At 42.2% G+C, this 24671-nt stretch overlaps 1 protein-coding gene across 1 annotated transcript; it reads right to left on the reverse strand.

The window, feature by feature from the left end:
- Nucleotides 1-1177: 1177 nt before the first annotated feature.
- On the reverse strand, nt 1178-22771 carry pitpnab (phosphatidylinositol transfer protein, alpha b). Its single transcript, XM_034201773.1, has 12 exons — nt 22534-22771; nt 18274-18304; nt 8844-8989; nt 7956-8047; nt 7405-7412; nt 7107-7181; nt 6530-6613; nt 6369-6446; nt 5799-5909; nt 5327-5449; nt 5116-5198; nt 1178-4659 (listed from the first exon to the last, which is right to left on the reverse strand). The coding sequence occupies exons 1-11, from the start codon at nt 22548-22550 to the stop codon at nt 5151-5153; spliced, it is 813 nt and encodes a 270-aa protein (XP_034057664.1). The 5' UTR covers nt 22551-22771; the 3' UTR covers nt 1178-4659; nt 5116-5150.
- Nucleotides 22772-24671: the final 1900 nt, after the last annotated feature.

Here is a 24671-nt window from a genome sequence, read left to right on the forward strand (position 1 = left end):
CCTTGTTTCTAATCATTATGCTACCCTGAGCTCTTACCTAATATTTAAAGTGAACATGAAATTCGTAAAAGTCTGCTTATCCAACAAAAGAATAAGCTTATTTCCCAAAATGCCGATGTATTCCTGTATTTTTTTCTGAATGAGAAGTGAAAACTAGGTTCCTCTGTCTAATGAGTGATTTTTCCTTTTAAAGTAAAGCTGCACTTTTTCACTATTGGCTATTCTAATCTAAGGACATCATTCTGGTGGATGACATGGTTTACTTACTCTTCATAAAATAGACAAACGTAAAAAATAAAAGGGGTAGGAGCTGGAGGAAAATCACCACTTAAAACCAGGATTTACTCACTGTTGTCGTGTCAGATATAAATAGATCATTTTGATTCATTCAAAGCAAAAATAATTCTTACTGAAGAGCTAAATGTCATAAAGGTTTGCAGTTCCAGAGATTTCCTCTCCAACAGCCACACACTGTGTCGAGTCTCATCAACAGCTCTCTGTCCTGGCCCCTCCTCTGCCTCATAATCAGGATTTAAAGTAATCTTTGCCATCCAGACATGATTAATTTTACCCTGCCTACACTCTATTTGCGAGTCTCTACAGTAGCACTTATCCATCAAAAACCAAAGCATTATGTGAAAATAGTAACAGATCATGTGGTGTAGTAACATTTAATGTTTAAAAGGCCTCTTGTATTTAAATGTTATTTATTTTTCCAGATTTGTGGAGTATCTAATGAGCTAAAATTAAAAAATCTACAGCCACCTGTTGGGACATGCAAGAGATGTGAACCGACATACTTTCTCCCAAACCTACCATTACATTTCTTTCAAATTGTCCACTTTATTGTGTATTCTGAACAAATTGACAGATATTGTTTGAGCTTTCAGGTCCTGGCAGTGGCATTACGAATAATCTTAAATCTAGCTTGCCTTAAAATGTAGTAACCCTGGTTTAACAGTCCCATTAAAATATATTTATGTACCAAAAAATAACAAAGAGCAACACTATTACAGCTCTCTGGTAAATGGATGATTTTAAGATCTCACGTGACTGTATGTAGGACCCTGTTCTCCTGTATGATTAATTTTCTAGTTGCCACAATAGGTGAGAAGATGATTGCTCTTGTGTTGCATTAGTTAAAAATAAAATAATAAAACACACATCAAAATGTATGTATAGTTGCTTTGCTTCTTTTTATTCATTTCTTTACGTCTCCAATGTACAGTAGTGTTATTGGAAGATAAGATGACAAAAAGGCACAAATTCACAATAAAAGAAAGAAAAACAGGAGACAAGTTAACAGGAGTGAAAGAGAGCGTTAGAGAGAGAAGAGATAGAGAGATTTAAAAACAGTTCAGGATTGTCGAATCATTTGGTTTCATATTCTGATTATAAATCCAGGAATCTAACGACAGATATCTCTGAGATTGTCTCTGTTAAACCATATTCTCTCACAAGCTTCTATGACGTCTCGTAGGCTCTTAAAAATTGACCTTATGTCACTATCAGTTTTCAAACAACCACAACTAATTGTCTTGTTCTCTTTTGAGCTATAACTCCAACCCTCAAGCATCTGGTGATCTTAAAATGCAGAATGACTTTCCCTCCATCTCCATCACAAACCGCAGGAGGGAAAAATCTAAATTGCACAAGCTCTCACACCATCAGCTAATTTTGTGGATCAATGAACTGACCCAAGCTGCCGTTATATGTTCCTTTTCAGTGAGAGAAGCAGTTCAGAGACTGACAACAGAGGTACAACAACACCCAGAACAAAAATATATAGCTATACACTGTCCTGCCAATGAGATGTGCGCTCTGTGAGGAAAGAACAACGTGAGAAGGAATAGTGAGGGTTTTAAAACTTTTTTTTCTCCAATTACAAACCAAACAGCAGCTTTTCACTGTCTCTGCTTTGCTGGAGCGTGATAAAATCTGCAGTACAATCATCTCAATCTTTATTTCTACAGCTGACAGTATTCCACAATTTCTTATCAGCACTAAAGTTTAGAAACAATATTTCTACATTTCATCGCAAAAATATCTCTGAGAGCAACTTGTTCACTGGATGTATTTAGAGGATCAAGTGTCGAGAGGGTGTGCTGTAGGTCTAGCAGGACAGTCTGATCTATATATATATATATATGTGTTCATCTACATTACTTTATTTACTATTTACAAAGTCAATACATACAGTACATCCACAAATCTCCATGGTTCAGTTGGTAGCCCCATCACAGGCAGTGAGTGACATGCTCGATGGACACAGAGAGGTGGAAGGGGAGGACAACGAGGAGCAGTGTTTTCTTTCAAGAGGAGGCAACAGACAATCCTACGCAGGGAGAGGTTTAAAAACTTAATACAGATACAAAAATCAGGCTGATTATCAATTCTTCTTCTTGATTTTCTCCATTCTGAACTGTAGAGAATGTGAACGACTGTAGAGTTGTTACAGACCAGGGTCGTTTCTCAATGTCGAGTATACCTGCGGCAGAGCCACTATTTCAAGTATACTACGTCATCGAAATAGTGGCTCTGCAGCAGGTTTACTCGACATTGAGAAACGGCCCAGTAATACAGTGATATTTATTAGGCTAACAAATGATTAGCCTAATAAAGGCATTTTTGGGAAAGTTTTGTTTTGATAATTGTCAAATAATGTCAAATGTATTGATAATTAGAGCCCAATGTCAACAATCACGAAATTGCCTTGCGGGGGAAGGGACTTTGAATAATTGCCAACAAGAAGCTCTTCAAATAAAATACTCATATTGGTATGCATTTAATCAGGAAAGAAAATACTTTTTAATGTATATGAATATGTTATAATACAATTTAACACAATTTAACAAGAACTAAATGTAAAAAACGGTTGATATTAAAATTAGAAAAGCAAAAATATCTACTCTTTAACGATCTAAATGTATTGATTGCAATTGAAATAATTCAGTATTATGGATTTTACATCATCTGTTGCTTTCTCTTTAAAGTGCCCACACTGTTATAAGATCAATGGTAAAAGATGAAAACAAAAACAGATGACAAAGAGGAGGCCAAACAGACGTCAACAACAGGTGGAAGGTTAGTGCCTGCTATTATCACTCCTCTAGCTCCGTTACATCCTCCCTTCTTCACCCAGCCAGCATCAGATCTCATAAAGACACGCTACTGTACATCACTCATGTACACTCATGCATAAACTGAAACACCACACTATCACATGTAACAGGCTTCAGATTCCAGCAGGAGAAAAAAAATAATCTGCCTCATCCAAAGAGAAACAATAAATCCAGCATTTATTTAATTATTCACCAATCACTTAACCATCCTTTCCTTTCAGCATCGGCTCAGTTTACTAAAACTGTTCTCAAGATGGGAAAAACCAGTAAGATTATATTTGCGGTGATAAAAGGAGAAACCAACGTTTCATGGTAGTTATTGCTATCGCTGGATAAGACCATTTATCCACTGGAGGTGACAGAATGGATGACAGGGCATGAACTCACATCAAGTTTAACTTTCAGAAAACAATTTATCTATCTACAGCAAGCAGGAGGAGCTGTTTTTCATAATGTTAAAAACACAGCCATGATATCGAGTTTAGAAACTACAAGGTTTGGAAATCTGTTGAAAAAGACTAATTTACTTTGCTGAGTAAATCATTTGACTCCTATCCCTGTATTGTGTGTGTGTGTGTGTGTGTGTGTGTGTGTGTGTGTGTGTGTGTGTGGAGAATTACTGCATTTTCTGTTTGCACAGCCTGATGAAACTAAAGAGCTAGGAATGACCTAATGAGATAAAAAAATAAAAAAACATGGCAGGAAAACCTTGAAGACCATACAACGCTACACAACAACAAACCCACAAACTCACAAAGCAGCAGAAAAGCCAACGAATGCCTCAACATATTACAGGAGATATTAGGTCAGGAGTAAAGCAGAGGCTACATAACACTCTCGGCACAATCCCAACTTTGCAGCTGCAGCTGGTGGACTTTGCAAATTGATTTGGACAACAAAAGGAAACACTGCATGACACAAATGTAGAGATGGAGGTGTTATGAAAACGCCTCCCCCATCCAATAAAGAAAGAAAATCACAGGATCAGAACTCAACAATGAGCACAGCTTGGTCTGGAAAAACTAAACATCCTCAGACAAACTTACAGACAAATCCTTTTAAAAACCCTGTTCATATATATTTATATTTATGTATATATCAATACAATTATTCAACTCCCCTATATACGGCATACTGTACATATACACCATTGGGATATTTAAAGTAGATACAAATCCTAAATTGCAGAGATAAATGACACTATTTCCTCTGTAGCTTAGAACAGTTTAGTGACAGAGAAAGAGCGAGGAAGGACTGTAGGATCTATAGTGTCGCTACTGGAGGCCTCGGCAGGAAATAAGATGGGGACACTGGATGGAAAAACTAAAAAGAGGTGGATAGGACTCAAGGGAGGTGGGATGGGTTGGAGGAGATCATCTGAAAACTGGGAGTTCACTGGGTCCAGGTCCCTGAAAACCAGATTGTGCAGCGGGAGGGGAGTGTGTGTGGGGGGGGGGGGGTTGGACCGGCCGGTCAGGTGTTGTGGCAGTTGGAATATTAAGAGGAAGTGAATCCGCTGGTGTCTGGGTAGTCCGGTCTGAAACACATAGAAACAGGTAAGAATATAAACAAGAGACACCGTCTACTGTCTGAGGTGAATAAATAATTGATAATCGATCAATCATTAAAAAGAAAATCTAGATTTTAATCATTATATGATACGATTCAATGACAGTCAATGCAATAACAACATCAGTACATATAGTCATGTTGAAGAGGCCTTTATTTTGAAATTCCCATGGCGTGTCTGTGTGGCACCTTTCTCCTGAACGTTTAAAACATTTGAGTCGCTTATTGTTTGTGTTGATATAAATGTAACTTATTGTGCTAATTTGGCATATGATATGGTCTCATATCACTTGCAGGCCTGTCAGTTGAATCCAATTAAACAAAATGTGGCAGGCTGGGAAGATACATCTTTGAATTTTCATCCCTAATATACAGACAGTCCAATACATATTCAGACACACAAAACATTTTAAATTCCTCTCACCTGATGAGCAGCAGCATTCACGGTCCGACACAACCTCAGTCCTCTAGAGCCACCATCCCTTTCACTGGGTCCTTCACTCTCATCTGACGCACACAGAACAAACGACAGGTCACATTCATATTCAAACATGAGCATGTCCTCAGAGTGGGTCCTGTTTTAGGACTCTATCTTTGAATACATTTTTATTATATAAATTAACATTTGAGTTCACCTCATCTAGCTCCTTGCGTGTCTCCTCCTCCATGCGACGAATGTCTTCCATGTTCAAGTCGATCCACTTGTCGATCCAGCAAAACAGCTGACGGTGGAAATTAGTGAACAAACGCTTCTCTTGCTGTGAAATAACACAAAAGGGAGAAAGAGGAAGTCATCTGGTTGTTTTAAAATCCTAATGATACAATCAGGCAGACTTTTCAGATGTTCAATTTCCTCCCTGCTTTACCCTGTTTATCCACTAGAGGCTGGTGCAGCCCCATTTGTATCTGCATCATCATGGGTGGTACTTTTCCACCATAACCTCAAGCTAAGATGTGACACACTGTATGTACTGTATGTACTGTATGCTGTATGCGAGACGCTATGGCGCACAGACACAGTCCCTCCTCAGTAGCTGACATTGACCTGTGGCTGTCTGGACGTCATAATCAACTAAAAGTGATAAACTGCCTGAGCTAAAAACTAACCTTTTGAATAAAGCTCTCCACTTTGTTTTGCAGGCCCCACCACTTGAATTTGACAGTGACCAGTTTGTAGGCACACATGTGCGGGCAGTCTGTCTTCTTAGGAAGTTCCTTCTACAAATGCACACATAAAACACAAATAATGTTTTCAATTGTTAACAAAGATTACATAGCCAAAGGAGTAGTAAGTACAACAATATACATTGACAACACATGTCTGCCGTAGTAAGTTGATCCCTATTTAGCAGCGTTGCGTTGCTTGTGCATGAAATAATATAGGCTCAATCTTTTGAATTCAGGTTTTGCTTTAATCTTCTGCATTCAGGGCAGTAACCACAATTTCAGAAATACTAAGGTGTTGAATTCTCATAATACTATGACCTTAGTGTGATCAAAATTAAATATGGCCCTGCTTCCTTATGGTAAAATGTGTGTCTCGTGTTAGGTATTAGCACTTACTAAATAATTGCTCAGACATAAGTATCTGTGCACATCAATATATAACACATATGTGGTTGGAGTTCTGTATTTATCTTTTTTTTCAGTTAATAAAGTCACAACAAGAAGCTGTACCTTCCAGTCTGGTCCTAGAGGGCCTCGTCCCGTCTTCACTGACTTATACCTACAAGGATCCTCCTCTGGCTTGTAGTCCTGGAGAGATGCAAGAACAACTCAAATGAACAAAATGGATAAGAAGGCGACGCAAAAAGTCGATTTTAAGCAAAAGGTTTTACCTTCGGCTCCACTTGGGTCCTGTCAGCGATATCAAGATAGACTACATCCACCTTCTTCCAGGTTTCTGGATCCAAACCATGAACCTGAAAGAGAAGCATAGAGAATTTATTTTTTCGAAAGTCCATAAGGAGTAGAAAGTAAAAATATACATGGGCAAAACATTTATCTGGTCATTAGTGGATTCCTATTTGGAAGTTTTGCAGGCTCACTTTTCTTTTTTACATAATTATATTTATTTAAACATAGAGCACTGTCCAAATGAATATGGGAACCTTTAATTAGGGGCTTGTTTCAGTACATCCTGCACAATAATTCATTAAGACATTTTTAACTAGATGACAAGTAAACAGACTGAAGCAGTGGGACATGTTTTTTTATTAAACTTCGAGCATTAGAGGAAATGAATAAGAAACAAAAAAACTTCCCATACAAGGTGTGAGATACAGTATGATTTTTAAAAAGGACTAGTGGTGTAACATTTGCATTTTTTCTTTGCCTTGTGAAAGTCTTTTAAAAAACACCATACAAATTCCTCATGCATGCACCATCAAGCTTATTATGGTCTTTAATAATTACATTTTCGTGATGTCCCGTGTCCGGTTTGTGCCATGTCTCAATCTTAATCAGGAAGTTCTCTTTCATATACTCGTTCTGCAGAGAAAAGAGAAACACACATGAGTAACAAGGAACAGTAATTCTGTAATGTAAGCAACACAGACACTCTGTCTGAAGATCCTGCTGCTGCTCTGTCAGTGACATGGATCAGATTTCTATCTCAACTTTCAGGTTAATTTGGTCCCTCTATACTTTAGGATTCAATGTTCGCTTTGTGTCGACATACTTGATATCTGTAAGTGTAAAGAAAAATACTTACAGTGATAACTGCAGAGCCAGATGAAGGAAAGCACAGGAAAAAACAGAAAGACAAAATATTTGAGTGGACGAACATATGAGAAATATAATAGCATTGGATAATTTACGGAGGTCGAGGGAAATTCATCAGCAATGTAAGTGTTGTGTGTGCTTGGTGCCTTGAAGGTCATGTGTGTTTGTATGAAAGATGGCTGTCTTAAAGCTGCTAGTGTGTGAGTGAACTCAGCCTGAAAGGCTCGAATGATTGCATGGCTCTTCTCACTGGACATGCAGTTAATAATTCAACTACTCCTTTAAGGTGAGAGGACACAGAGGTAGTCGGAGAACGACATCCCTTAGAAAGTTCAGCATTGATGTGACTTCTAAGTTATTTAAATCAACTGTATTCACACATTACATTGCAATGAGTAAGTGAATTAATTTATTGACAGAACTCAAACCCCCAATATATCAAAAATGTAAGCTTTCAGTATATATCGTGGGGATGGTGGTATTGAAAATCACTCTAGATTTAAATAATTGGTGCGATGCAATAGCAGAAGTGTGTGCTACCTGTGCGACAGTATGGGTATGCGTTCCAGGCTTTCTCGTGGATGTTGAGAGCTGAAGATGGAGCCAACATTCTGACGAACGACGGCACTTTACTGCGGGACAGAGAGAACAGATCAAGGTAAATATATTGTTTTGTATACTTATTGAACAATACCTGAATCGGGAATTGATTTGCAGGTACAAAGCATAGTTCAACTGCAGCTGTGTGTTCAAATGTTAAACTTAGATGTTGAACATGGTCAACTTTATAACTGCAGAAGTCATTGTGAGTAGTTAGCATGCTAACGTTAACATGTAACTTACTGTCCCAATGCTAAGCTAACCTGGCTGCTGCTGGTAAACAGAATAAAGTGGTAACAACCTTTTCTTCATACGCAAAAAAACGCATTTCCCAAAATGTCCAACTATTCCTTTAGTAGCCTGGAGTCAACTTGGGGGAGCTGATAAATGTCTAAATGAATGGGGGCCAAGAGATGCCTCTAGAGCAGTGTTTCTCAAACTTTTTCATACCAAGGACCACTTAACCAATAAAAAAACACTCGCGGACCACCTAATTCCACAAATATCCAAAAACACATCGTTTTTTACAAATCGCCTGAAAATGGTACAAACAGGTGGCCACATGTGTGATGAAGGTGTTTATCTGGGCTATATCATGCAATCGAAAGTTAAACTTAAGCTCGCTCCATTGCGGAGAGATATTCCCGCGAGAGTGCGGAAAACTTAAATTTATTTATTTATTTCAAATGTGAAATGTTACCAATATACTCACGGACCACTAGGGGGCGCTCACGGACCACCAGTGGTCCGCGGACCACACTTTGAGAAGCACTGCTCTAGAGAGATGAAATAGTCTTCCAGAGTGAACTTTTGGGACAATTTGCTTACCTCTGCAAATGGTAGATTTTGTGTGTGTACTGTCCCTTTTCTCCATCTTTCTCGTAGGGCTCATTTTTGAGCACCTCCACTCCTTCTCCTCCACCCGTCTCATTCTTACTGGCCTCAGCCACAGAGTACAGCTGGCCGACCTGGTACTGGAAAACAGAGAAAGACAGGTTGAACTGAGACAGAAAGTGTGTTCGAAGGGAGCAATAAGAAGCTGTTTCCTTCGTCTTGTATTATCCTGTAGATGGTTAAGCTTTCACTGTCACACATTTGTATTTCATCTCATCTTTTTCAATCTAAAGGGTGGATTACTTTTACCTCTGATCCTTTAGCTGATCTCCACACTCTCCTTTCCTTGGCACTGAATCCTCGTAATCTATTTTTTTGTCTTATTGACCCGTCACTTTTTGTTGTTGCACCAAGCTTGTTACCTCCTTCCCAAATTGTACACTTTCTCTCACTTTCATTCCTCTCCAACTCTCATTCTCCATCCTCCTGGTCCCGAGTGTGCACGCTAGCGTTTGGACGCAAGACAATGGCTCCTTTCATTTCTTAATCACTTCTAATCCACCATGTAACCCCTGAACAAAGCTGGACCAGAGGGCAGACAAACGTACATCACAAACATGAAACCTTTGGATTTTCACAGGAGAGATTACATTTGGCTTTCTGTTCTATTGTACTTTAAAATCTAACCATGATAATATTATAGACTATGCACATCCTCAGCGAAAACCTACAATCTAGGAGCAAGAGTGGATTTGACATCGAACATTTACATTAAAGGACCCATGTCATGCTTTTCCGGTTATTACCCGTCCCCTTGTGTGTTATGAAGGTTTTTATGCATGAAAACGGTCTGCAGAGTCACAAACCCTCAAAGTACCCCCTGTAGCGAGTAAAACTCTAACACAGAAAAGACCTGTCTATGCTGCCCCAGAAGGCCTCGTTGGAGATTTCTCATTTTCCATTGTTTTCTTCCTGGGTTCTGTGACGTGTGAACACCCAAATCAACAACAAATGACCGGATTGGCCCAAATGGACCAATCCGCGCAGCACCTCACACACCAGGATCCCTTGGCTAACTAACAGGGAGTCCCCATTGACTTGCATAGAGCTCCCTGAATGCTGGTAATAGACGAGTTGGGATCGTGGAGAAATGCTCTCCGCAAACCCATTCTCACAGCGTTTATAAACCTTTTTCTTACTCAATATCAAACCACACTTATTGTTTTTACTTCGGCTGTGAGTGTTTGTGTGTGCTCAGGATGAGTCTTGCTTGTTCTCGCTGTATCGCCGACCCGGAAACCACACCAGTAAGCCAGCTCACTGAGCAGCGAGCCCTGCAACGTCCCAACCAATCAGAGCACACTGGGCTCACAGGGAGGGGGGGGCAGGAGCTCCAACAAGTCGTTTAGGACAGAGAGTGAATACACATACTATACAGAGATGCTGTTTGAGAAACCAATGTGAGTTTGGAAAATTGCACAATTTACATCTATTCTAGTAGACCTCAACAATGGAATTATGATCAGTAGAAATGGCCATGACATGGGACCTTTAAGTTAAAGACTCATTAGTCATGTTGAAGAAACACGATAAGTGTAAAGAGCGTGTCACAACAGTTTATTGTACATTTTCTTTACATCGCCCAAATCACAACTAAGTTTGACAGATGTTCTCTCTAAAGAGACCATTTATGAATGAATTTCCTCAAAACTGAGTAATAAAAAAGGGAGTTGGTGTATAAACATTTTCAAATCTCCTCGTTTATCTTTTATGTGGCTTCGGGAAAGACACAAATAAAATGGTTTCAAATCAAACCAGTTTAAACTAAGTCCTGTGGATGTAATGATACTATATGTGGACAGGTGAAGTTGCTGTTCATAATGAACTTGCTCGATCTTCATTTATTGCGTTGGATTGTTTGAATTTAGAAAGAAATCTAAAATAACTTTACATGAATATTTTGGATTGCCGATTGGTTTCCTATTCAACTCCTCTGTAGCTACAATATTTACTCGAGGTTTGCAAGTGTTTTAGATGTCGGTAATTCTAGATAAATCACTATTGACTTCTATATTTCAATTAGGGGTTACTGAATTGCGACCTGATCGTAGATGTATGTGCACTGGGCAGGATGCTTACACTTCAATAGTCCCATCCTTTATTAAATAGCAACTGCTCGCTGTGTTCAGAGCAACAGTGACAGACGGTTACTGTATCTTAGGTCTCTTGGATAAAAGGCCACATTTCAAAGACAGCTCATTTTGGCCATGACCTTTTGACCCTTTGTTTGCATTTTAAAGGTTACTCCTCCACAGCAACATCAATGAAAGATAACAACAGTGATATGTGGACAGGTGAAGTTGCTGAAGCTGAAAAGACCAGAACTGTGCCAACTGGTTTAAATGACCTTTGCATAATGTGAACACTGAGAGGTAAAAGGCCTCTGAATTGAATGACTAGAACAGAGAGACTGTTGCTCAAAGTCAGCTGCAGACATCGCCACTGCCAAATAAACAAAAGGGATGTAGTAACAGCAGAGCCTCTTGGGTCACGGTGTTGGACAAACATAATTCAACCTTGCCTTGTGAGGTGAGTGCTTATTCCGTTATACAAGAACTTCTCTGTTTGGTGAAAAATAAATAGAGATCTGATAAAGCTCCCGGGAGGAAGTTCACACACAGGAAATTCAATTTTGAATACTTTCCAAGGGTTTTTAACAGCCGGAAGAGCCCTGTTACATGTAGCGTAATCCAAACAAAACCTTTCTTAATAGATAATAATCTGTAGTCATTCCTAGTGAAGATACAACTGCTTCTTCAATGAATCAGATTTAATCAGTGAACGTTTTGAAAAGAAAGAAAATCACATCCATAATAAATTGAACAAAACACCCCAATTGTGATTTTGCAGCAAATAACTGAAGGCCGCTGCTTCAGAGAGTTGGCATGTAGCGAGGGAAACGGAGAATAAGAAGCTCTGGAGGGACAGAGGACTGAGGGGTCAGAAGTGGTTCATGATACAGGGGACGTTTCTCAACTGTATTCAGGCTTCTCAGCACACATTTAAGTCTAATACATCTCTTAGGTATGTTTTCAAGCCTCTAATCATGTCATAGCATGCTGACTGTCACACAACCTCAGGCCTCCTGCCTTCTTATGTAGTGACATGATTAGGATAAAGGCTACAAACACACAAAGTTAATGAGAATAACATGAGTGGCTCAACAGACTGCTTGAGGACATGGAAGTACAAGACACAAAATGTATTTGCTGCAGTTGCTGTGTCTCCTGCAAACCGGTTGTCATGTCTTTTTTTTAACATTTATATTTTATAAAACATTTTCAAAGACAAAAACATACGGACAAGGACATGGCTCACACACATCACAAATAGGACAGGACAATAACATGAAGGGGTGGGGGGGGTAGGGGAATTTCAGTGTCAGTTACATTTTATGTATGCATTATGGCGTTGTATTTATACACGATTTGCTTCATAATATAGATATACTTCATTGTTTCCTCATTATTATTATAAAACAAAAACAAAAATGTATAATAGATAAATAAATAAATAGATAAATTGTCAAATAAATAAATATATATATCTATTCCTTTTCTGATTAATTCACCGCGGGTCGCGGGGGTAGCAGTTCCAGCAGAGAGCCCCAAACTTTCTTTTCCCTGGCGACATCAACCAGCTCTGACTGGGGGATCCCAAGGCGCTCCCAGGCCAGCGAAGAGATATAATCCCTCCACCTGGTCCTAGGTCTACCCCTTGGTCTCTTCCCAGCTGGACGTGCCTGGAACACCTCCCTAGGGAGGCGCCCAGGTGGCATCCTAACTAGGTGCCCGAACCACCTCAACTGGCTCCTTTCGACGCGAAGGAGGAGCGGCTCAACTCCGAGTCCCTCCCTGATGACCGAACTTCTCACCTTATCCCTAAGGGAGACACCAGCCACCCTGCGGAGAAAACCCATCTCGGCCGCTTGTATCCGCGATCTCGTTCTTTCAGTCATGACCATAGGTGAGGGTAGGAACGAAAATGGCCCGGTAGACAGAGAGCTTTGCCTTCTGGCTCAGCTCCCTTTTCGTCACAACGGTGCGGTAAAGCGACTGCAGTACCGCTCCCGCTGCTCCGATTCTCCGGCCCATCTCACGCTCCATTGTTCCCTCACTCGAGAACAAGACCCCGAGATACTTGAACTCCTTCACTTGGGGTAAGGACTCATTCCCTACTTGAAGTGGACAGTCCATCGGTTTCCTGCTGAGAACCATGGCCTCAGATTTGGAGGTGCTGATCCTCATCCCAGCCGCTTCACACTCGGTTGCGAACCGATCCAGTGAGTGCTGAAGGTCGCAGACCGATGAAGCCATTAGAACCACATCATCTGCAAAAAGCAGTGGTGCAATCCTTAGTCCACCGAACTGCAGACCCCCTCCCCCACGACTACGTCTCGAAATCCGATCCATGTATATTACAAACAGGATTGGTGACAAAGCGCAGCCCTGGCGGAGGCCAACCCTCACCGGAAATGTGTCCGACTTACTGCCGAGGACCCGGACACAGCTCTCGCTTTGGGAGTACAGAGATTGGATGGCCCTGAGTAGAGACCCCCTCACCCCATACTCCCGCAGCACCTCCCACAGTAACTCCCTGAGAACTCGGTCATACGCCTTCTCCAAGTCTACAAAACACATGTAGACCGGATAAGCGTACTCCCAGGCCCCCTCCAGGATCCTTGCGAGAGTAAAAAGCTGATCCGTCGTTCCACGACCAGGACGGAATCCGCATTGTTCCTCCTCAATCTGAGGTCGACAATCAGCCTGACCCTCCTTTCGAGTACCTTAGAGTAAACTTTCCCGGGGAGGCTGAGTAGTGTGATGCCTCTGTAATTGGCACACACCCTCTGATCCCCCTTTTTAAAAAGGGGAACCACCACCCCGGTCTGCCACTCCTTCGGTACTGTTTCTGACTTCCATGCAACGTTGATGAGACGTGTCAACCATGACAGTCCCTCAACACCCAGAGCCTTCAGCATTTCCGGGCGGATCTCATCCACCCCCGGGGCTTTGCCACTGTGGAGTTGTTTGACGACCTCAGTGACCTCCCCCCGGGAGATTGGTGTTGATCCCCCGTCATACTCCAGCTCTGCCTCTAACATAGAGGGCGGAGTTGTCGGGTTCAGGAGTTCCTCAAAGTGTTCCTTCCAACGCCCTAACACTCCATCAGGTGAGGTCAACAACGTCCCATCCTTACTGTACACAGCTTGGATGGTTCCCTGCTTCCCCCTCCTGAGGTGTCGGACAGTTTTCCAGAACAACTTTGGTGCCGCCCGAAAGTCCTTCTCCATGTCTTCTCCGAACTTCTCCCACACCCGCTGCTTTGCCTCGGCCACGGATGAGGCTGCTGCCCTTCGGGCCTGTCGGTACCTTGCAACTGCCTCGGGAGTCCCCCGGGATAACAAATCCCTGAAGGCCTCCTTCTTCAGTCGGACGGCTTCCCTGACCACTGGTGTCCACCAGGAGGTTCGAGGGTTACCGCCCCTTGAGGCACCTAGGACCTTGAGACCACAGCTCCCCGCCGCGGCTTCGGCAATAGAGGCTTTGAACACCGACCACTCTGGTTCAATGTCCCCAACCTCCACAGGAATGCCCGAAAAGCTCCGCCGGAGGTGTGAGTTGAAGGCCTCCTGAACTTGGGCCTCCTCCAGACGTTCCCAGTTCACCCGAACTACACGTTTGGGCTTACCAGGTCTATCCAGAGGCTTCCCCCGCCACTCGACCCAACTCACCACCAGATGGTGATCAGTTGACAACTCCGCCCCTCTCTTTACCCGAGTGTCCAAAACATACGGCCTCAGGTCCGATGATACGATAACGAAATCGATCATGGACCTTCTGCCTAGGGTGCTCTGGTACCACGTACACTTATGAGCATCCTTATGTTCGAACATGGTGTTTGTTATGGCCAATCCATGACTAGCACAGAAGTCCAGTAACAAACCACCACTCCGGTTCAGATCAGGGGGGCCGTTCCTCCCAATCACGCCCCTCCAAGTGTCTCCATCATTGCCCACATGTGCGTTGAAGTCTCCCAGCAAGATTAAAGAGTCCCCTTCAGGAGCCCCATACAGGACTCTTCCAGGGTCTCCAAGAAGGCCGTATACTCTGAACTGCTGTTGGGTGCATAAGCACACACAACAGTCAGAGTTTTCCCCCCCATAACCCGCAGGCGTAGGGAGGCGACCCTCTCGTCCACTGGGGTAAACTCCAACAACGAAGCACCTAACCGGGGACTTGTGAGTATCCCCACACCCGCCCGGCGTCTCACACCTTGAGCAACTCCGGAGAAGAATAGAGTCCAACCCCTATCCAGAAGTAAGGTTCCAGAGCCGACGCTGTGCGTAGAGGTGAGCCCAACCAGATCCAACTGGTAACGCTCCACCTCCCGCACAAGCTCCGGCTCCTTCCCCCCCAGAGAGGTGACGTTCCACGTCCCCAAAGCCAGCTTCTGTCGCCCGGGTCTGGTCCGTCGAGACCCTCCGCTTTCACTGCCACCCTTCTGGCAGCGCAGCCGACCCCATCGATGTTTCCCGTAGGTGGTGGGCCCACGGGACGGAGAAGCGGAGGTGTTGCCCACGTTGCCTTTTCGGGCTGGGCCCGGCCGGGCTCCGTGGCAAGCCCGGCCACCAGACGCTCGCCGACGAGTTATTATAATTAGTATATTTAAAAATTCAGAGGCCTGTACTACGAAGCAGGATTTTCGCTTCGCGAGCTAACTTCAGGGAAAGCTCTGGGTTGTAACCTGGTTCTGGTCTGTCTTGCAGTAGGCGGGATCCTGGAAGGTCGCCAAAGGACCTGTGAAGGATCCCACACGGGCAACGTTTTGCAATCCGTGTTGTGTACTTTGTTTTGGTGCTAATAAACGCCTGTGTTCAACCCAAACCCTGCTCTTTCCGTCCCTCTTTGAACCCTGTGTGAGCGGAGAGGCTCACAGTATCATATATTTTCTTATCTGAGTCAGCTGAGCCGTATCTGGCCGTGCAACACTTACAGTGTCACATACTGTATGCAGAAGTATTATTTTAAGCAACACATTAAGTTGACGAAACACTCGAGTCAAATGTAATTAAAGTCAGATCCGCCCAGGGCCGTCCCTCCCTACAGAAGATCACGCAGACTGCGTGGGGCCTCACCTCGCGGAAGGGGCCTCATCTTGCGGAGGGAGCCTCACCTGAGTACCTATGCGTTTATGCGCCGCAATTAGTGTGGCGCGGCACGGTTTCGCCACTGCGAGGCTCCAGTAGCTCCCCGTCCCCCATCGACGCTCGCGAAACAGAGGCCCTCATCATCTAACTTTGCGTGGGGCCTCAAGGATCCACTCGTGTCTTAGACGGGGCAGTGATATCATAAACCTGTTAATGTACGCATTCAAACACTTTTTTTTTACCAGCTGTATTCGCAGCTATGTGGCTTTTATCCTGGATAAAGTGTTTAAGTCATGGATGTTTAAAGTCTTCATAATTTGTCTAATAATATAGTTCACTTTTCATTCAGGAAGTATGACGCTGCGCTGTCAGTGCGCTTCTCCATGTTTGTGATTGGTCAAATGTTGCTAACCCCGCCCCTTTTATGTGAACGCGCACATAACTAGATAGGGCAAAGCTGGCTTGAGTTAACGAGTTGATAACCAGTGTCGTAGGACCGCTTAGTGAGAGCGCGTTTGTTTTGGATTAGGTAAACCGGGTAACATGGTGCGGCTGTGGCTCAGTGGTTAGAGTGCTGGACTTCAAATCAGGGGGTAGCAGGTTCAAACCCCACTACAGTCAGCATGTCGTCGTGTGCCTGGGCAAGACACTTCACCCCAAATTGCTCCTGTGGGGATTGTCCACAGTACTGAATGTAAGTCGCTTTGGATAAACGCGTCTAACAAATGACATGTAATGTAACTCAAACATATCCAGGTTATGTTGAAGCCCTTATCTTATCCCAAAGCCTGTTGTCTGGCTTAACCAAATATAACAGGGAGAAAGCAGCTTCTTCAATACTTAAGATGTTTAGGAAGTCCTCCAGCCATCTATTTAAATTGAAGCAGTTTGGGCTTTCTGACTTTCCAGTTCATAAGAACGAGGCGTTTAGTTGAAAGGCATGGTATAGGCAGGGCTATAAGTTTACTTGCAAATGTTGATGTTATGCCATTGAGCAAGCATGTAGCTGGAGTTAAGAGTATGTCTATGTTCGGGATCTCAGCGAGTGTATCTCCAACTACGTCTCATAGAGATTTTACAGCCGGGCAGGACCAAAGAAAATGTAAAAGGGTACCCACTTCCGCACAACCATGCCAGCATAGGCCCGAGAGTGTTTGATCTATCTTTTTGAGTCTACAGGGTGTGATGTATGCTCTGTGAAGGATTTGTAACTGTATTACTCTAAACCGGACACACTTGGAGATTGATGTTGAGTTCGCCCAGATTCTGTCCCACTCAACTGGGGTAAGGGTGATGCCTAAATCCTGCTCCCATCTTTTCTGTGTCTGCAGATTAGTATTGGCAGTGGAGGTGAGGAGAAGTTTATATATACCTGAAATCATTCCAGCCAATCCCAGTTAGCTTTTTGTCGGTGTCGCTCCATAACCCCATACTATAGGGAATCTGGCATTATATGAGATAATATAAGTATAAATGTGTCGGTTGTCGTGTTTTTGAGAAATCACGGTTGCTGAATTCTCATAATTCAAGCCGTTTATTGTGTGTAATAGGAGATAAGGTCCTTGTTGGCTAGAGGAGTCAACATTTAGTTGTCGTTTATAAACAGCACGAGTCAAAAGTCACCACCGAAAGTCAATTACTCTCATGCAATGCATAAATATGAGGGCAACAGCGAGAGGGGTTGCAAAGGAAGTCATGGAAGTAGTTTCAGGTTACTCATTTAAGATGCAGGCCTGGAGAGAAGAGCAACGTGTGGAAATTAGGATAGCAGGGGACACAGAGGGAAAAGGGGACATAGACAGTGAAAGAAGCATCTATAATATGATGAAGAGTTTTTCTTCACTGCTGCCTTTTTTCTATGCAATGTTTGCGAGTTAGTGCAAAATTAGGTCTAAAATAAGATAACTTTTGAAAATGTTAAGCATAGGAATAAACACATTTAAGTTCAAAGGCCATTTAAAAAAGAACAGCTTTAGTGATGGCGGGCCTTCTATATATCAACCAGAGAATCAGATAACAAAACCTGAGCCTTAAGCAATACACACACACACACACACACACACACACACACACACACACACACACACACACACACACACACACACACACACACACACCACACACACACACACACACACACACACACACACACACACACACACCACACACACACACACACACACACACACAGAAATATACTCAAATACAACTTACCTCTTCCACAGAGATAGGAAGAATCACTCGACTGGAAGAGAAGGAAAGAGGAGGGACGTTACTCAAAGTCAAACAGTAACAATCTCAGACTAATTCCTTTCGAAACAGTGATGAAAACATGACATTAAGATACATATTAGCCTAAAAAAAAGGGATTGGAATTCTTCAATCCCGTTACACCTCTGGATTTAAAGGTTCAAATTAAAAAAAATTCCTGTGGTCTCACTGTGTTTTTATGGCTTAACAGCTGTGCTACTTAATTAGTTATTTGCAGTATAATTCGACATGAATCATTATTTAATTTGATAATAATAAACTGTATATGTTAACAAGATAAGCCTGGAGAGATCCTGTGAGTGACATGGTGAGAAAATGGACCCACGCTTTTATTCATTCAGCTCCCCACAAGTCTGGACACTAATTATCTGACAAACATGAGTCTCTGTCATGAAGCGGTCTCTAAAGACTCGTCAGCTGAGCTGGAGAAAGCCCAAGGGAAATGTAATGAGGAAATATAAAAGCTTTACCAACACTACCTGACAATCAAACAGCAATGCTCCTTATTGGAGGAATTTAACCTCTCACAGAGGAAATACTTTCTCCAATGTTTTTGTAGTATAAATGATAAGGCTACTTATCTATTTTTTACACGACATGTCCTTTATTAAACATAGTGTCACGGTTGGAGAGCAGAGTACACAGGACCCACATGTAGAAGACAGTTTCTTTAAATCAAATTTCTTTATTGGCATAACTGGGCCAGGCAAAACAAGCCATAGCAAAACACTGAAAAATAAACTCTCTCTGACAATAAACAGCCAAACATCATCAGGGATTTGACAACAACTGAAAGGCAAACATAACTTAAACACCAGCAAGAATAATCACAAAGACAAGACACAGGTGGGGAGGGAGGAAAAACCACAGGAGCACCAGGCGAACACAATCAGGTAATCAAACAGGAGGGAAACACAGAGACAGGAAGTAACAACACACAGAAGATAGGGGGTGAACACCTTTAAAAATAAAACAGAAAAAAAGACAGATCGCGAAACCCCAAAATAAAACACAGAAGAACACAGACAGATCGTGACACCTAGAATAATACAAAAATAATAAGGATAATAATGTGGATTCAAAACTGAACAAAAAATCCCATTAGGTATGACATTTACATATTTCACTTGGTTGCTCTAACACTGAGTCATCAGGAGATAAAAGGTGATATATTATTTTCTATTCTGAGGAGAAGATGAGAAGATGCTTCACTGAAGCAGGAAAACAGTGAGACAAAATGCAAAAACTGAGCTAAGTTAAGAAAGGAAAGTTTCTATTAAAGGTTATACCTATGAAGATATGATTTTTAATATGCTATCATTATTTATATCGACATAAGGGGCAAAAATATCAGATTTTTTACATCTCTGTATTAGGGTGTGATACCAAAAAAGGTTCTTATTATTCAACTAGCCTAAATAGATCTAAATGTTACGGTTACCTGCAATGTCTTAATGATAAATGTATTAGAAACGTTTTTTTTATGATCCGATGATACAGTAAGTGTTACATTTTAAATTACCGACGGATAAAGGGAGGTTAATGTGTTAATGTTTCATGTAATGTATATGTGAAATGTTATCTTAAATGTAAGCTAATGTAATGTTCCTGACGCATGATATACATTACAAAGTGTTATGAAAAGGGTTGTTTAGCTTGGTCACAATTTGACAAATATATAATAATGGGGATAGAAACAGGCTGCTATAAGTTATTGATGTTGAGGGAGTGGGTTACTCAAAATAAGAAGGACTCAAATGTATGGTAACTTTATCTCTGCCTTAATTGCCATCCCCAGTACTGCACACACACATACAGTATCAACGTGTGAGGAAAGACTACAAAATACTATTTTTGGGGATTGTGAAACAGCAATGCCTTCTGTCTCTGACACGTGTGCACTTTGTACCACCTCACGCACATACAGTGTGCAGCTTTGTTTATTGTTTTGTAACTTTGTGATGTATACCCAAATTCAGATAATCCTGCGTCCCATTTGCCACAGAGTGTAATCTGGGTCTGAGTCGCAGCCAGACATTGGATGGGAGGCCAGATGCTACAACCAAGCCAGAGACAGTCTGTCGTGTCAAATGGCAATATAGTTTTAAATACAGATCTCCCAAAATAAGTATTTTTATGTTGCTTAATTTGAGGCGATTGCTTCTAATTTGAAAAACACACTTGAATTTACGGTTAAATAAAACAAAGATGTAAGACACCTTAATGGTTTCTCTCTCTCTGTAAATCTCCTTGGTCTAAAGGTCTTGGCAGGAAGATCAGGTGTCTCTCTGTTGCTTCAGAAAACCCAACACCCGTTTTCTTTCCTGCATGGTTTGTTTTTTCATCTCATCCTTTCTTCAAGTAAATTCAATTTCCAATATATAGCATAATATCACACATTTGCTTCAGGGGCATTAAAGAAAACGACACACTGTCTTTTACAAACCTCTCCAAGGTTAAGAAAACCTGTAATCTTTTGTTCTTATTCTCTTATTCTCTACATCACACTGAACATTGGCTAAGGTACCAATGTTCACCTGCAAAAGCTCATGAAATCGTAATAAAAAATGGAGCAGGAGTGATTTAGGTCAGTGAACGGTGTGGAGTAAAAGAAAGCCTGTCTGTACTACAGCAGAAAATGGGTCATCTCTATACCCCTGTGATACCATCTCAGTGTGTGTGTGATCATGTTGAAGTTTCTCATGTGTCTGTGTGTTGACAGCATTGTGTAAGTGCATTCAGCATGTCATCGTGACCACATTCATTTCAAGGCAGACTGCTGAGAGCCAGACTCTCTGTAATCACCAAAGATTGTCAGCCATGCCATCACTCTCACCCTGAGCTTAGACTATAGGGACATTAATTGATTGAAGTCTTATTGTGAGAAATCCAGAAAACTATGAGTGCTGATTGATGCACAGCCATTTATGTTCTGATCAGTTATGCTGTTCTAGATCATTGTTATTTTTAGGTGCTGAAGCTGCCAGTAGCTCAAAATGTGTGCCAATTTATGGTAGCATAGCTCTGACCTTGCCATAGAATTGCAATAAAGCAATTATCATACATGCTTCTTAAAGATTCATGTAAATATTTTAAATAATTTATAGAAAAGAGGGTGCAAAACCATCTGGAACTATACTGTAACACTTAAAACGTGGAGCAAACCACAGTGATTACTTTTGTACACAGGTGGGTTGCTCTGTAAGGCAAACTGAATATAGTGTACAGAGTGACAGCATGCATAAGAGCTTGAACATGAAGGAACTAACATCCTGTGTGAACTCGAAAACAATGAATAATATACCATTTTCTTTATTTCCCGGCCAAACTCATCCCAGTTCATCTGCAATCCACCGGCCTGTCCCTTATACTAACCACCAGCTGACTGTGAGCAGGCCTCAGTCTGTTATCCTCACAGAACACTGAGGCCTGCACATGCAACGTGTTAAAGTAACGTGCTAAACTATTCCCAAATCTTTTCGTTTGCACGAACGACGCCGCTTCGTGTGCTATCCTGTCCCTTTGGCCCAGCTGTCAAATTCTCAGAAATGTCTTGACTGGTGCGTCAAAAACCTCGTCATTTGACTTTTTTTTTGCCAACGCTTTGCAACCACATCCCCTGTATGCTACCTGCTCACTCCCACCTGTTCTCCCCACCCAGAGATCCTAAACAATTATCTCCATTCCTCCAGAGGTAAATGCCGGAATGCTCCATCAGTGGTTTCACCTTCACCGCGCATCAATAACATGGCCACAGCAGGCTCACGGGGATGGAAGCTGGCACGGCACGGCGTGACTTATATCAGCCATTTCTCCCTCAGCTCCACTCCTCTAGAGCATCCGTCATTCTAGCACCCCAGCAAAGGACATTCATGTATCTGCTAAAGTAAAAGCCTCATGATTTCACGAGTGATGCAAAATGTGAAGGGCACAGCCTGCACTGGCTGCTAAGGCGACCACAGCCGCAGCTTCATCCATCTCTCGGTTTATTCGGTGAATGCATTATGGTGATGGGGTGTCATGCATGAAAAAGGATGACGGACACGCAGTCATACATATACGGTATGTCGATCACCCTGGCCTCTCTCTTGTAATTCCAGGCAACTGGCCACAATGTCAGCGCTGCGAAACCATACGGGTAAACGCACACACACACACAAACACATGTACACACACACACACACGCACACACATACTACTTACAATTCCTTTATGAGCATTTTTTTTGGCGGTGCAGTATCTCCAAGAGGGGAGCAGCTCAATACAGGGTCCAGAAACAAGGGTCGATCCCTCCCTCCGTTAGTCTCTTGTATCTCCGCTTGCTTCTCTCCCACTTCTCCCCCTCTATGTCACTCTACCTCCACAGTCGCTTATTTCCCTCAGATTCACTTCCTGATCAGGACGCGGAGCGGCGTTGCTGTTGCGCGCAGTGGCCTGTGCAGAGCAGACTGAGGGAAGGAGGGTCGCCAGGGGGTGCTGTGTGGCTGTTGTGGTGGGTCTATAAGCCACCCACCCAATTGTATATGTTCAGTTTCTCATATAATTATTTAAATGCTTGACAATACACATTCTGCTGATTATGGGACACCTTGTTATGACCATGTTTACAAAAAAAACAACCAGACTTTGGAGAATAATTCACATCGTTTTGCCATTCTAGCTTATAAAGCTATCACTAAAATTAAAAGTGATCCCATGAATAAGGTAGCCTATATAATAGCTTGATTGAACCCCAAAAGGACCTTGCAGGAAAAAAAAGTCTTACTTTATTTTAAATATTATAAATATTGCTGCTGGTTTATAAAGCACTGAATGGTTTAGGCCCAAAATACATTTCTGACCTCCTGCTAAATTATGAACCATCCAGATCTTTCAGGTCTTCAGGCACTGGTCAGCTTTCTGTCCCCAGAGTCAGAACTAAACATGGTAAAGCAGCGTTCAGTTATTATGCTCCAAATATCTGGAACAAACTCCCAGAAACCTGCAGGTCCGCTGCAACTCTGACTACTTTTAAATCCAGGCTGAAGACTTTTCTTTTTGTCGCTGCTTTTAATTGAACTATTGATATCTTAAACTGCGCTGTAACTTTTATCCATGTATTTTTTCTTTTAATGTTTATTTTATTAGCTTTTCTTTTTAATGACTGATTTTAAATGCCCTTTTCTTAATGTCTTTCATTTTTTGTAAAGCATTTTGAATTGCCTTGTGTTGAAAAGTGCTATATAAATAAACTTGCCTTGCCTTACTTATGTTTTACAGGAGTTTTAAAACAACAGCACCAACAATCTAAAAATAGATTTCAAAGCATGAATGAAGTATAATTATTTGACAAAGCAGAAGTCAAACACAAAATACACAAAATATATTTTTATTTTACATTTAAATTACAAACATCAGAAAAACCACCAACAATCACTACATGAAATAACATACTCTGAGCTTTGCTGGATCGTTTTTCTTCAGTGCTTCACCCTCTGCGTCATCATCACAGTCCCTCTGACGTAGTAGCATAGTTATTCGCCACCAGAGTATAAATGCGCGTGACACAGGGACAACCACCGCTGGCACAGACGCACGGTGCGTCATCTCTGTAAGCCCTTCCAACAAAGTCCCTGCATCTAATGTGATTATCTTCCTCCAGAAATGCCCAAACCCACCCCTGTCCACTATAGATATCTCCCATTGATGTTTTACATTACTCTACATTTCAAATACATGTATGACGTGGTGTTTCGTAAAAAAAAAAACGTGGAGCTCGTGCCGTCACCCTTAGACATCCACACAGGATTTTCTCGCTGCAGGTCCCTGGCCACGATAGTCCACCACCCACGGGTCTGTAAGATTGTGTTGGCGCGTGATGCAATGACAGGGCATCACAGGTCCCTAATCCAGCCCCAAGTCCCGGAGATAGCGGGATGTGAGTGCGTGTGTGTGAGTCTAAAATTATGTAACAGTGCACTGCTGCTGTATTTATAGCGCATCTGTATCCGTCTGCCAATATCTCTTCTGGATAGGATGCTGACCTGTTACCTCCTGAAGTAGGCTACAATCCATCCATCCATCTATCTATCTGTCCATCTACCTATCTGTCATACAGCTTCTGAAAGAGTATTTTGGATACCCTTCCTTAAATTGTTCAACATAACGCTGCTCCACTACTTTCTGACTAGTGACTGTATGGCAGTGGTCTCATGTTGCCCCTTTGAACTGTGTACCTGAACAAATCACAGGGGTCTGCCCGCCAGCCAGTTGCTTCACCATCAGCAGCAGCAGAAGCATCAGATCTCCAGGAGCCACAGTCCCTGATGTGTGTGTGACATTGTCAGATATATTCTCATGTG

The sequence above is a fragment of the Gymnodraco acuticeps genome, unplaced genomic scaffold (genome assembly GCF_902827175.1).
Source record: "Gymnodraco acuticeps unplaced genomic scaffold, fGymAcu1.1, whole genome shotgun sequence".
NCBI classification, from domain to species: domain Eukaryota; kingdom Metazoa; phylum Chordata; class Actinopteri; order Perciformes; family Bathydraconidae; genus Gymnodraco; species Gymnodraco acuticeps.